General features: G+C 41.4%; 1 protein-coding gene across 4 annotated transcripts; it reads right to left on the reverse strand.

Annotated features, from left to right (window-relative positions):
• Positions 1-1,393: 1,393 nt before the first annotated feature.
• c2cd2 (C2 calcium dependent domain containing 2) lies at positions 1,394-14,935 on the reverse strand. 4 transcript variants are annotated; one of them, XM_029251414.1, is made up of 15 exons: positions 14,472-14,935; positions 14,042-14,137; positions 12,505-12,624; positions 10,390-10,491; positions 9,954-10,070; positions 9,449-9,566; positions 8,737-8,845; positions 8,571-8,635; positions 8,241-8,356; positions 7,987-8,140; positions 7,578-7,688; positions 7,073-7,200; positions 6,645-6,912; positions 4,917-4,953; positions 1,394-3,766 (listed from the first exon to the last, which is right to left on the reverse strand). In XM_029251414.1, the coding sequence occupies exons 1-15, from the start codon at positions 14,754-14,756 to the stop codon at positions 3,574-3,576; spliced, it is 2,019 nt and encodes a 672-aa protein (XP_029107247.1). In that variant the 5' UTR covers positions 14,757-14,935; the 3' UTR covers positions 1,394-3,573. The 4 variants fall into 4 exon arrangements, with proteins under 4 accessions (XP_029107247.1, XP_029107246.1, XP_029107248.1 ...); XM_029251413.1 differs by having other exon boundaries at positions 7,972-8,140; XM_029251415.1 differs by lacking the exon at positions 4,917-4,953.
• Positions 14,936-15,300: the final 365 nt, after the last annotated feature.

Consider the following 15,300-nt stretch of genomic DNA (forward strand, 5'->3'; position numbering starts at 1 on the left):
CCAGGACGGGACGCCAGTCCCTCGCAAGGCACCCCAAACAGGACTCAAACCCCAGACCCACCGGAGAGCAGGACTGCGGTCCAACCCACTGCGCCACCGCACCCCCTACATTTAGTAAAACATTTTCTTTTTATTTTCAAAATAAGTGTCCAGTCTCTCCCAACTCCCAACTCGCAGCCCTCTCCCACCACGAAGATGACGTAACCTCATATCAGTGTCAAAAGAAAAAGCCACTGGACTAACCAACTTAGAGAATATGTCCGTATCAGTTTTGGCTTTAGGTCTATGTCTTGCAGTAGGCCCTATGCTTTTATTATTATTGTAACGACCCGCGGGAAACAGGTCTACGGTAAATAGTTGGATTCTGGGTAAATTGTAAATAAAGTGTTCAACCACTGGGGGGAATTCCGGGGAGTGTGAAGGGGGGGGTTGTGTTTGTGGGTGTTGGGGGAGAAAGCCTGGGGGCGCTAAGTAGGCTGGGAAGGTTGTATTGAGACACATGTCCTTGAGGAAACAGGGTCTTTAGACTGAGAGTATCATTATTTCTCTGTATGCGGGTGTTTTAACAAAACGTTCATTATGAACGCTGCATGTGCGTCCTTCTTCGCCCCATCCAAACCCAGAGCGCCAAGTGCCACATGATTATTATAATCTTACAACTTAATTTTACAGTGATATACCCATGCAGTGTGGTATTCTTACTGTATCAGTTATTATTCATTCTTAGCCCATAGTAATTTAGCTTATATTTAATAATAAATATTTTGCTCAAGATAACATACATGATTAGACCAATTCACATAACAGATCAGACGTGCATGCTCACAAACTACTGGCAATTCAGAATCAGTAGTTCGCATGAAATACATGTCTTTGGTTGGACTGTAGGGACACCAGAGCATCTGGGAAACCCAGAGCAAAGTGAGAACATGCAAACTCTACGGAGACATAGCGAGATTAAAACCCACATCTAAACTTGCAGCTCAGGAGATGTAAGACACCAGCTTCCAGTTGTGCTGCTGAAAGTACTTAATCAAAAGTACTACAGCAGAGGTGGAATTTGAACTGGAAACCTTCCAGTTACACTGTTGTATGAAATATTAACCTCTCTTGGAATTCTTCCTATTGTATGGCTGTCTGTGACACAAACATGGTTAGAGGTATGTCTATATTGTATGTTGTAGTAATAAAAAGTTGTGATTATTTTAATGCAAAGCAATAGCTTATTCACCCCAAAGGCTAATTTCCTGATTAATACTTAAGCCAAAACATGTATTATTAGTCTGGAAACTCAAATGTGACCAATAACAATTAAAAAAAATCAGTTAAATTGTCAGGATGCTTGAATGAAGACAACTACACAGTTTTTATTTACTAAATATTTATTGCTTGAAATTATAGTCCTGATGTTATAGTCCCTGCATTGCATTGACCAATCTGTATCACGAAGCATCAGATATCTAATTTTTTTTAGATGAAACTGATGCAAATATAAAATGCCAGTAAGCAATTAAACATTACAGGCCATCTGCACGTTTAGTTATTTAATAATCTAAAACATTACAGGTAGATTTGTTAGACTCAGCAAGAGTCTGCATGATTTAAATGTACTCAGTTTCTGGATTAGCATGACTTCTGAATATTTTTGGTTTCTGCATATAAATCAGTGGCAAGATAATGAGCTGAACAGGATGCTTACTAAAACAGTAAATATTTAATCCACCACTGCTAAAATGTAATGCAAATGGGGAGCCTGTAACCTGGCTGCCGTTTAAATCACACATTTTGGGGAGACAGGTAACATGCATAGGGAAGGTTTTTTCCTTTACACGTCTGCTGAAACCTTGCAAAAGGCACTACATAACATCCCCCACTGTAAACACAAAGCTGCTGCTCCATCTCCTTGTACAGTTCATATTTTCAAAAGTAAAGGGATTCCACTCGTTTGGTACAAGTGATGACAGCAAGCAACGAAAACCATCCATGCTAAATGTCATTAGATGCTCTTTCGCACTGGTCTCAAGTGAAAACAGATAGGGACTTCCTAAAAAGCCAGAAATCCATATACAGCTCACACAGTCAATTAAAGGTTTCTTGCATACTAAATACAATGTAGGAGCAGCACCCACCCTGGCAGTAACTGAATGCTGCTATGTCAACCTGGTTTGATCCAGTGTATGGTAAACAGCAGATTTCTGGCTGTACAATGAAGTTCAAGATTTCAAGTGGAGCCCACTGTAATTCAACATACTACTGAGCTATAATTATGAAAATCATCTCAGTAGGCCTTTTCAAGGAATAGTATAGTCTAAACCTGTTTAATGCAAGTCTGATGCATTGCTCATAAAATGCATTCCTACTGTAGGTAAAATCCTGTAAGAACAAAACACACATCCATTATAGCCACTCCACCAAGAGAGCCATGTCCTTTCATCAGGGATTTTAAAATTCCCATTTACATCCAAAATGTGTCTGTATAAATGAGAAGTCACATGACAGGTGTACAACTATATGATAGCGACAAACTGTCCCTTATGGCAATTAGTGTTTTTTTTCCTGTTCTCTACAAACATTTGCCCTCTAGTTTGTTCAGCCACATTTTAACTGAACAAGCAACTGGGTGATAAGAAAATCAAATGGAAATGTCTGGTGCATATGATTTCTATGATAAAGTTAAGCATTAAGAAATATTAAAGGCAAGAACATTCAGATGTTGATTTTCAACAGCCCAGCAATGTTCTTTTACCAAGCGAATGACAGAGCAGGAGTGTTCTGTTAAATTAAATTACACCTCTCAAAACACCTCGCTTTCACTAAGCTCGTGAGTCTCTGGACGCCTAAAATATATAAAAGCAAAGACAGTGAGATGAGTTTTTCAAGATAACAATAAGTTAAGATTATGTAAAATGTATGTAATTAAAATCAACATGGAATCACAATGAGATATACTGATGAATAAATTCTTTCCATTTGCCTTTTATGTGACCTTAGGGTAGAACCTGCAATAGAAACTGACTGGTTTGTCCCTAAGAATTTAACTTCCATTGTGATACAAAGTAATTTCATTGAGATAATACACAAAGCATGTGTAAAGCAGAACCATCACTTTAGCACACAAGTTTTGCTCTTGTATTAATGCATACAGAGGAAGCTTGGACAAAGCTAAACTTATAATTACCATTTTTCTTCCAGAAAATGTGCAAATCATCCCAATACTACTTCCTGTTTGTTTTCTCTCAGGTCAAGTCTATAGATATCAACAAACAAGTTTTATATTCTGTATCAGGTATAGCATGACCAATGTGTTCAGTGGAACAGATTTTAAAGGCCATGGTCTTATACATAAAGACAACAGCACTTCTGTTGCAAGCGATGATAAAGTCAATGGTTGAAGTGTCTTGCGCTGCATCTCTCTGCTGTGCACACCACATCCTGCTTAAATGTTTAAATGGAAGCACAATGGGTTCTCCATCACCGTATTGAATGGGTGGGTGGGGGGTAGGTGTGCTCCGCAAGGACCCTAAACCCACAAAACAGGCTTATGGTCAGGAATGTGGCTAGCCTGCTGAACCATTAGCTTTGCTCTTGCTCTTGGGCAGCAGCTTCCTGCTGACAATGCGAGTGAGGGTTGCGGTCCTCCGTTCCTTGTCCACAGCTGTGGGCTGCTCCAGGTACACCAGGTCGTTCTGAGACTGACTCATACCCGGGTCCTTGCGTTGGTGTCTGCGACGAAAGAACAGCTTGGCACTCTTGTGCAGGAAGCTTCCTGAGGTGGGGAGCAAGACATTAAAGTAGAGTTAGTCTTGCAAATTCAAGTGTCGCAATTGATTAACCTGTCTTTTTTCTGGGAATCAAGAGCAAAAAAAATCCCATCCTCCTCCTATGCTGACTACCACAGTAAGTACAACACTACACTGCTATTGGAACATTCTCCACCAAATCCACTAATCAATCCATGCAAAGCCTCTTGGTTTCCCATAAACATGTTCATGCCAGAACTTGAAACCAGCATCTTATAAGCCACACAGAGGTCTAGATCTTTAACTAAAGAAAACAAATGTGTCAAGTCAAAACAATGCCTACAAGACATAATGAAAGTTGGGGTTACATCTGTTAGTATTTTAAGGGGCTGTGGCCTGTACTGTGACCTTAATATTTTCCTAAGCATCTTTCTTGGTTTTGTTATAAAAATCATCTAGTCTCAGAAGAGTGCGGATAAATGTCAGAATTGTAGTGGTACATAAAATACTACCACTGTCCGTGACAATCCATAAACTAACTAGGTATACTTAACACTAACTATACCTAATGATGGGCAGCACAGTGGCACAGCAAGTAGCACTACTGTCTCACAGTGCCTGGGTGGTGTGAGAGGACATGGGTTCCATCTCCACTCAGTTTGTGTGGAGTTTGCATGTTCTCCCCGTGTCTGTGTGGGTTTCCTCCCACAGTCCAAAGACATGCTGTTCAGATTCACCTATAGTCTGCGAGTGACAGACAGAGTGTGTTCCACTCATGTATGGATGAGTGACCCTTTGTAATTAGTATATCTAACACTGTAGGTCACCTTGGTGAGTAAGATGTGTAGGCTGATAACACTACATAGAGTTCACTGGAAGTTGTTTTTGAGGAAAGCATCTACTAAATAAGTAAATGTAATGCTACTATATAGAATAAACGATCCCTTTTACACAATTGTAACGGTCTTCCCTGATACTAAAAAAAGTTATACTTCACAGAATACCACAGCCATTTTGATAATGGCTATATTGAAAGAATGAGTGTAAAAACAGACAGTACTTAAAACTAACCAATTCTAAAGGTTACAGAGAATTAATGCCTATAAAAGTTTTAGGACACACTATATTTGCAGTAACTCTACGGAAAAATGGGAAGCTGCTCAACAGGAAACTTACTCGGAAGGTAATAATTTCTGGTTAGCACTTGTTTCCTCTTAAGATGGCAAAACAGGGAAAAAAAAAGTGATAGGGAAAGGAACAAAGGATGAGCACATCAGAATGAAGAGACAATGAAAAGAAAATCTGAAACACATTTACACACATACAGACTAGACAAAAGGGAATATTTGGGGTCAGTAGATTCAGTCCCTCAGTAACACCAAGTGATTTTAATCTTGTAATTGCTCTCCACGGTGTTTCATACACAACATTAAGTAGTAGTAAGAAAAAGTCTGTGAACCCTTTGGAATTAGCTGGATTTCTGCATTACTCATAAAATGTGGTCTAATCTTCATGTAAGTCCCATTAATCTGCTTAGAACAATCTGCTTAAACTAATAACACAAAAACAATTGTACTTCTAGTCGATACTGAACACGTAAACATTCACAGTCCAGGCTACAAGAAGTAAACTCTCATTTGTAACTGGTAGAACTTCCTTTAGCAGCAATAACCTAACCTCCATCAACATTTCCTGTACTTGCTGATCAGACCATTGCTCTTTGTAAAACTCTTTCAGTTTATTGATCTATCTGGGATTTCTTACTTGAACAGCTCCCCTCAGTTCATGCCACAGAATCTCAGTTGGGTCTGGACCTTGCCATTTCGGAGCGCAAACTTTCTTTTAAGCCATTCTTTTGATTTACTTCCTGATGGTCACTGTCTTGTTGCATCACCCAACTTTCACAAAGCCTTCAGGTGATGGACCACTACACTGGCATTCTCCTGTAAAATTTAATACAATTTTGAATTTTGTTTCTTCTGTGACAGCATGCTGAGGTATCAAAGCAGCCTCAAACCATGATGCTACCTCCTCCACCATTCTTCCAAACTTTGTGTGTGTGTAATTTTTTTTTTTTTTTTTAACAAATAGGGCAGGGTATCTCCAACCTGTACATCCAATCTCATCTCATTGACAGGAACACTTGACTCAAATTAGCTTCTGGAGAAGTGATTAGCCTAGAGGTTTACATACTTTTCCCAGCCTGGACTGTGAATCTTTAAATGACATATTCAATATCAACAATTAGTACAATTCTTTGTGTGTTAGTTTAAGCAGATTTAGTTGAAAATCAAACCACATTTCAGTAATTCAAAGTAGAAAGAAAGAAAGAAAGAAAGAAAGAAAGAAAGAAAGAAATACAAAAATCCAGGCAATTACAAAGGGCTCATAGACATTCTTTTGCAACTGTAAACATACACCTTCAAATAATATTTCATCAGTCTGCATCATGTTGGCTTAAAATGTGAAGTTTTGTATGAAAAGACTCTTGAATATTGTGGCTCACTGAATCGTAGAGCTTTTAAATTAAATCTATGCACAGGGAATTGGTGAGATATCAGCAGACATTCCATTTCTGCACTTTGCTTCAAATCCGGAAATGTCCAATGCCATCTGTGTGTTACGCAGCAGATGTACGGGATTGGCAAATCATTTCAAAAGTTTCCAATGGACTTCAAGAAACTTGGCAAGCATACATACGGCTGGCAGAACTCCTAGTGTAACTGTTAAACAGCTCTTCTCTGTAAACTGGATGTAAAACAGTCACCAAGTGTCGTGGTCACTGTGGTTCCTCTTTAATACCAAGAAACAATGTGATTGTGTTTGAACCCTTATGTTATTCCTGTTGAATCTGCAAATTTTATATTCTCCCTAAAAACACTGAGCTGCCTTTCAGTGGCTCACCTTTCCCTTTTTTTGAACCAGTCTCTGAGACACAGAGGGACAGAGCAGACTTCTTGTCCGTGTCTGCATCTTGTGTAGACCTGCTGTCCCAGTGTGTTGCATCATCTGCTCCACTGGGACCCTCCACAGGGTCAGTTGGGTCCTGTGGACCAGTGTTGGCTACAGATTCCATGCACATGTCATGGGGGCCACTACCCCCCATAGAAGCATCCATAGCAGCAGCATACCCTGCCATGAGTGCCAGCTCATCATCCTGAGACAAGGGAGTCTGAGTAGAGGGGTGCAAAAAAAAAAAAATTGAAGTGGATAAATACAATCTACAAATATGCAGAGGTTTCTCTTATTTCAATTATTTCCTACAGAATTGTGTGACTTTGTGATGAGCACTAACAAATGGGTTTCTAAAGCTGATAATGTACCCTGAGTACCTTGGCCACTCCTGAAATGATTATGGTGCTCTTTTTCACTGGAGACTTCATTTTCTGTTTGGCCGACTCATGGAGCTGTCGGAGGGCTGCCTCTGCTACCGGGTCTGTCCCGTTCAGCATCAGGAGCTCTGGACATAGGAGATGGAATGCAGTGAGAAACACACACACACACACACACACACACACACACACACACACACCTCTGGTCAATGTACCTGTCCATGGGAATGTAAAGACACAGCATTATTGCTAAAAGGACACACGTACATCATTACTGCATATATGTGCTTAAAGCTGCAAATCTGGTTCTTTTTCCCCCTTGAGTGAAATGCCCTGCATGATGCATACACATATCCCAGATAAGGTTTTAGTAATCTGGGTTAATCCATTTCTTTGGGCACCTCTTTCTTAGCAGGGGAATATAAAACAAAAGGTAACTTTACAGATGACATATGATGTGAATGTTGGCAATCTCCTCAAAACAAGTCTAGACAGACCAGCTGACCTGTATCAGAGGAGGACAAGGCCTTGTTCACGGTGGTGCCCAGCAAAGACTGCTGCTCTGAAACTCTTCTTTCAGCTAGTTTTGTTTTGCAAGGTGCCTTAAGGGGGGATTCTAACAGAACAAAGCAAGAGAAAGGATTCAGGACACTGAAATCAAATATTCAGACACTAGGGAGAATGCTTAAAATGGTGAATTTTAAATTAAATTTTTTTATATCAAAGTAAACAAGATCAACATGGTGAAACAGCACTGAAAATATAAATGCAATATGGGAGAAAATTGGGGGAAAAAAACAGCAAATTACACCTTTGTGTAACACTAGTTATGCCTTCCGAGTTTAAATTGTGAAAAAACTCTAATCTTTGAACATTACATGTAAAGTAAAGCGGAGCACCTGCAGGGAATCCACCTGGAGAGGGCCGGCCTGGCTTGCATTTGACAGCAGTGATGGTGGTGACGACTGTGCCGCAGGGCATTACTGTGCGGTCCATCTCTACCTTCTTGGCAGGTGTGGGGGTGGGAGTTTGCCAGGACCGCACTTCACTGGGCTCCAGGTACGTCAACTTAATAGAGGGTGGAAAGGGCCAACAAATTACTTGCAGACAGCTAAAATACCTAATAATAATAATAATGATGATGATGAACAAAAATTCACATATTTACCTCAGTAGAAAGTGAGCCAGTCACATGGTCTTTGACCATGAGGGTAAATATCTGCAGTCCTTTAGGCTGTTTCTTAACCAGGTCAAAAGGCACTGCAACCTCACCCAAAAATGAACCTACCACAAAATAAACAGAATCTTACAGGAAATTAATTCATCCTGTTGAAGTCAACTCCAAACCTCAGTTACTTTTTGAAAGGTGGAAGGCAGTTCCCTCAAAAATTCAAAGGATGGCTATTCTCAGCTGACTACAGCTGAATTTGACTACTCAAGCTTTACTGCACCTGATCCTCTTAAGTCAAATTAAATGCATCGTAGCTTTAGAACTTACTCTCCTGTGGCTTCCCCTCATCCAGGAGCTGGATTTTCAGTTCTTTTGATCGCCCACTCAACTCACTGGAAAAAGAAAAAGGGAGACAGCAGTTGACAACACCGTCAACCTGTGAAATCTGGTAGACAGAGACTGTCAGCATCAGTTCTAAAAATTAAGTACTCACAAGATAAAAGGCTGGTCCCATGAGGGGCTCCAGGAATTCTTGGAGACTGGACTGGATAGTCTTTGTGGAGGGTCATCAAGTTGTAGAACACAGTAGGAGTTCATGCTGCCTGAAAAGTCAAGTGGAACTGAGTACCACTGAGAGACTGGAGACTACAAAAATGAGCATGAAAATCTGTTCGGATTAGAAGAGCTTTAATCACTTATCAGCCAAGAAAGACGAAGGATGTTACTGTAGTACTACTCTGAATTCAGGCCCACAGCAAATTTTTCTCATGGTGGCCTTAGGAAGAAAGGGGGAAAGGCTACAAGGGACTAAAAGTCTGAACACTATGTAGCAATTCATTTCTGTTTGGAAGAGGAAAAAGTATTTTCTGAAACAATAATGCAAACTTAAATAGCATTAGATACAACCAGCACACAAGCATCAGAGCCATTGCAGCCACAGTAATTATTAAGCTACATCAGACTGTGTGCTTAAAAGATGCAAATCTCATCATGATGACATTCAATATACACATTATTTAATGCTCAAGATATTCAACACGCTTATAGCTCACTTCAGTCATGAGGACAACACAATAATTGTCATAAGTTCATTAGACATTGCAGCACACATATGGGGACATCTGGTCTTCGACGGTATGAAAATTACACAATTCCAGCCCTAGCGGCCTCATGCTAACCATCCATTCTGCCACAATAACACATACCTGCAGCACCATCCTCCTGGGTAATTGTGGCCCTGATGTTCTTCACCAGGAGCTTCCAGTCATGGGCTCGTGGGGGCTTCGGGGGTGAGGCCACCTGAGAGACCTTATTTCGCATCTCCTGGTAAATATAGCAAACAGAGTGTGGCATAAAGGAGCTTGTGCACTGATGATGATTAAATGTCCTCTAAAGTGGATAATAAGGAAAGACAGTCAGCACATTACTGCACTGAACTACAGCAGTTTGGAAAACTGCTCTACAACAGCATATATACCAGGGGCAAGAACATAACAGAAGTACAGAAGTGTACAGTTATAATACAATGAGTGAATATCCAAATGAAACTTTTTCCTGAAGATTCGATGTGCTGAAATGTTTATTTAGTTATGCATCCTCCACAGGAAAAATGTGAATTAAAATGACAAAAATATTTTAGTGGAATGGATGATACAATACTTAATTCTGCATTCTTGTGGTCCACACTAATTGTATTTGAGAGGGGCTCACCTTCAGCTCTGCTCCCTGTGCAGGCTGGCTAGTCAGCAGCACCATTGGGTGGGCTTCACACAGGATTTGCCTAACAATATCCTTGACTACTGCTATGCTGGGGGCTGCTGCATTGCTCTGTGATAGACACACACACACAGACATACACAAAGTTGCAGCACACATGCCTGTGTGGACAAGTTCCATATTCCCAGATCCTGCTGCTACTTTCGAGATTAGAAACACAGTTTTTAATCAGCAGACGTTAAAACCTGAAATGTAGAATACCGTTAAAAATCCCTGCATAATAAACGAAAAATTAAATGTTTTAATGTTCCTGAAAATCAGAAATACTGGTTGTGCAACACAGTAGTCAGAAATTCCAACAAAGCACATAGTTGCACATGCAAAATCTGCCTGAGTGGCTTCAGATCACAGCTACAATTTTAAAGCACACCTGTGTGTGACTGGGTGTCATCTGCAAGTCCCATGTGTCCAGATGCGACAACGCCCAGGAAATCTGCACCTCCCCTGCTGCCTCTCGCATCTGCAAGTCCAGCTGCAAGGTACAGACAGCTCAGTCACAGCCTCAGTATGATTATAGCTGAGTAATGTGACATGCATGGATATATCCATATAGTGATGGACTTGAAATATAGGAAACAAATCACATACTTTACTTCTACAATATAAAATGCATTCCTTGAAGTGATGATTTTCACAGAATACTCAAAGAAAAAAGTGTGAATAAAACTGCTTCTTTTACAGATGTTCACAACTGAGAGAAAACCAAAGGGTTGCTATATTTCCAGTGTTAAATTCATGGCAGATGCATTTGACCATGAACGTGAATGTTGAAATTATTTAAAAATTGCACTTTTTACAGATGCATTGGAAATACTGCAGCCAAATTAATGGCAAAGACAGAGCACAATTATATCCATTATGTCAAATTAAACACTTAAATTACATTCCTGGGGCCACCTACTGCAAATGAAAAGCCTAGAAAGGTACACAATGATGAAACAAAGAGTGAATACAATGCTTAAAACACATGCAAGTACAACACGGTGGCTACTGGCAGGGTTACACAGCCAAAGCACACTAGGCAAACAACAAAAGTGCATGTGTGCACATAAACATACCGTACAAAAGAATAACTAGTAGAAGGACTTTTCTAGTGTTACTCACAGTCTTAATACTACAGTATATTGCAAATGCCCATGGACTTTTGTAGATGAAAGTGAAGCTAATGAATAAACTTAAATAATGACTCTCTCAGTGCTGGGACGGAGACAAAAAACCAGTTGTTCCTAACAATTAAGTAACCAATTTAAAAATTCTTATTTTAATCATGTCAGGTACTGTTAATAGCTGAAATATGCAATGCCCCATGTCCAGAGCAAAACCAATCAAGAGGAAAGCATGCAGCCACTTCAAGCAAACTGCCAGCCTTCATGGACTGCCTTTCCCACAAATAGCCAGGCCAAACTTCTGTGGATTATGGCTATAGGTACTTTCTTCCTGGATGACAGTTCTATGGTGATATGTACATTTATTCATTTAGCTGATCTTACAACGTTAAGGTCTTAACAGTTATTTACCCATTTATATGGCTAGATAATTTTACAAGAGCAATTTAAATCAAGTGCCTTAGTACTACAGCTGGAGATGAGATTTGAACCTGTTACCTTTGGGTCCAAAGGCAGCAGCTCCAACCATTATGCTACCAGCTGTCCCAATCCTGATTCCCCTGTCCACATAAAGAGTCCTCCAGAAGCAGACTCTCTGTACAGCCTGCACAGTGCAGAGTCAGCATGCAGGGAATTGGGTCAACGAACTCGTAAAATGCAGACTAAAGATCTTGTCGGTGTTTTCAGCCTCTCAGTTGTATCAAACTGACTGCAGTTCACTTGGCTGTATTTGCCAACAGGCCCACTAAGGTTAAAAAGCTGCATTCACTGAAAAAGTTCCTAATCCCATTGAGGACATGCAGTTCCCAAATGACAATGCACCTTGAAGTACTTGCACAAGTTTCCTGGAGCACTTCAGTGAAGTGCGCTGCAGCTGACAGTGATGCAAATAAGATCTTCAGGCCATCCCTGCAAGCAGCAGTGGACTCACAGCAAAGTGCATCATACCTAATAAATCAACCATTCAACCCATAAAACCATGGAGGAAAGTCAAATTGATCCATCTCCATGCAGCTCTCTTCTTACAAAGAGTGCAAAACACATTTTATGGCCATTTACAATAAAAGCTCCAAAGTCAAAATGTTTCACGTTTTAAATGCTGGCATCAGTCACTATGAAAATTCTGAGAAGCCCAGAAAAAGATTTGTGTTGCCGATCAGCTGTGGTGTTTGTGCTGACATATGCTCCTGGTGTTTTCCCCACTGTTCCCTGACACACCTAGCTCTGCTTCCAATATTGATCATTTCTGAGAAGAAACACCATCTGACTGAAATCTGTAAATATGTGAAACATAACATCAAAGCTCAGCAAAGGATTATAGTGAGAATTTAGCATTTTCCTGTTTGGTGGGAAAGAGCTAGATGAAATGAGAAAGTTACCTGCAGTTGGAGGGGGGAAACTGTAATGTTGTATCTCAGGGGGCCTGCATTTGTGGTCGCCATGGGTGACACACAGAGGGAGAACTGCAACCTGTCCCCGATCACCTGGCAACATACGTTCTGCAGACGAACAAAGAAAAGCACTACATATGCACACATGTGTCAGATAAGGACAACACATTCTGCACACTCACAGTCTCACACAAAGCTGCAAGGTGATCTCTCAATTAGATGATGTGAAGCGCCTGCTCCCAAAACACTATGTTGCTTCACTCAATATAATGGCCAAGAATGGCCGTTAGGCTCATTTCAGAGCCTCAACCCAACAGCGGGGCTCTCCTTTCATGAAAAGGGGAAAAAAAAAATCCTTTTGTGTTAAGATGGTTAGTCCATTTGTAGCACTGGCTTTGTCATCACTTCTTCAAACTCCATCTGCTTAGGTGTGCCAATTCCTAGAGCTGCAATGTAATCTCCTTAAGGCAAACTTCTTGGGCCTACGCAGAAATAAGCTCCTGCTGAGTGTTTACGAGCAAGTAGCACTACCTGCTCACAGTACCTGAGAAAAATGCAGAACACACAGCCAAAGGTACATCTGGTTTGCAGGGCAAAGCTGTACTGAAAAAATTTTAGGTGTAATTAATGGAGCTAAATAAGTTCTTTGTGATTCAAGTCTGCCTACAGTACCTCAATGAACTTCGAAACATATTCAGTTTGACAGGAACGCTGCAAGGGAAAATGTGTAAACACTGGTAAACCAGTAACCAAAAAAGTGTCAAGTAACTCACATCTTAAAATCTAAAGAGTGAAATTAACTGCAAGTTTCAGTGAGGTACACAGCCATGGACTCTGTATGATGAAAATATTATGTAGGGGGGGCGCGGTGGTGCAGTGGGTTGGGCCACAGTCCTGCTCTCCGGTGGGTCTGGGGTTCGAGTCCCGCTTGGGGTGCCTTGCGACGGACTGGCGTCCCGTCCTGGGTGTGTCCCCTCCCCCTCCGGCCTTACGCCCTGTGTTACCGGGTTGGCTCCGGTTCCCCGTGACCCCGTATGGGACAAGCGGTTCTGAAAATGTGTGTGTGTGTGTGTATTATGTAAAAAAGGAAATGGCACTGGCACAGGGATCAAAGTTCAAATACTTAGTGATACACAAGCAACTGATCATGTACATATGCACATGGTTAAATGCAATAAAAGAGGAAAAAGTTCCATAATAAAATTTCAGAAAAAAGTATACCTACAGACTAACTTGGGTCTTATGAAAATCAGCAATATCCTTCACTGTGATGTTAATTGTGCTACATCAGTGCACTTCATCTGTGATGTAGTGCCTATGCCAAAATTACTCAAGAAGCATACACACAGCTAAAATTTAAAAAAAAAAGGGGGGGGGGGGGGGTTGCAGGTTGCCCCATGGTGTTTTTTTTTTTTAAAAAAAAAAAAATTCTAAAAAAAGAATCACATGGTATTAAACTGCTCTCATACCAAAACCTTTTTTCTCTTTCTCCATTTCTCCTTGAGACAAGGCACAAGTCACTTACCTTGCGCTCAGGTGACGCCTTAAAGCTGGTGACATGACTGACCACCAGCTCTGAGGACTGCGGACCATCCTCTTCGAACATGAGGTGGACAGGTCTCTATTGTAAAGGCATAGAAGTTCATGCAATAATAGACAAAACTCTCACTCAGGATCACTAGCTTTGAACATTAATGTTTTATCATCCATAAGCGTAGGGCTTATCAAACTTGTCCAAAATGGGATTATTAAAAAAACAGAAGAGATGGTCATAACTGAAGCACAATGAAACAGGATTACACTGGAATGCTGAGAACAGGAGAAAGCGAGTTTGCCGAGACCTGCTCAACAATTCACCTCATTGAGCAATTAATCCGTCCTGACAGAGGGGCTTTTCCACAAACACGACGTGTGATTTATGCTGCGAGACCGCGCGCGAGCGAGAAAACACACACCTCTGGACTGGCCGCCCGCTCGTTGAGCGCTCGCACCCAGGCTCTCCTCCACTGACACCTCCAGCTCTTCAGGGACAGCGCCCAGTTGAGCAGCGCGTCCGCGTCCGCGTCCACCTCCTCCTCGCGGACGGCCGGAGCGGCGCGCGCCTCTAAGCCGCGCGCTCGCAGGTCAGAGTAAAGACACTGCGCGAGATATACGAGCACCGTGACGACGGAGGCGATGAAGAGCGTGACGAGACAGGGCCACTGCAGCTCTTCCAGGGCGGAAAGCACCGGGAAGGACATGATCTTGACTTGAGCTGGCTCGCCGCTTAGCGTGGAAAGCCTGCCGTTTTAAAATCACATTCGGCCCGAAAAAGTGTACTCTTGGGTACAATAGAAAACACAAAATAATATCAAAAAAAGCAGGTGACTGAAGAAATAAAAGTTGTTTCCTAACAACCACTACTACGTATGGATACTGTACGTATACTATTTGGCCGTTTTTATAGACAGCGCGTCATTTTTATTACCCTCTAACTTTAATACTTGAATCCTTCGTAAAAAGAACTGTCGTTCTGTCGGTCCTAAACAACGAAGGAATGCGAGGGAACTTCAGGTAAGACCGTAGACGGCTAAAACGGGCAAACTCTCTCTGTCATAAGCGAACGGTAACGTTTACAGTGGATCTGAAGGACACCTCTCTCCATCTGTCCATATCGAGTACATATCCTGGTCTACTACTTTCGAACCTCAACTAATGGAAATACGCATCCTGCGGACAACTCTTGCAGAGGCTAGCGGACTAGCTTAGCGCGTATTAAACCCGAGCAGCATGTCCGATGATCAT

Source organism: Scleropages formosus, chromosome 4 (genome assembly GCF_900964775.1).
Source record: "Scleropages formosus chromosome 4, fSclFor1.1, whole genome shotgun sequence".
Taxonomy (NCBI): Eukaryota; Metazoa; Chordata; class Actinopteri; order Osteoglossiformes; family Osteoglossidae; genus Scleropages; species Scleropages formosus.

Bases quoted from the DNA above. Each gene is read 5' to 3' on its own strand.
- c2cd2 (XM_029251413.1), bottom strand. From the start codon at position 14,756: ATGTCCTTCCCGGTGCTTTCCGCCCTGGAAGAGCTGCAGTGGCCCTGT. The intron at 10,492-12,504 runs GTAACTTTCTCA...TGTACCTTGCAG, and splicing joins TTTCCCCCCTCCAACTGCAG to CTGGACTTGCAGATGCGAGA. The intron at 4,954-6,644 runs GTGAGCCACTGA...TGCCATCTTAAG, and splicing joins TGGTTCAAAAAAAGGGAAAG to AGGAAACAAGTGCTAACCAG.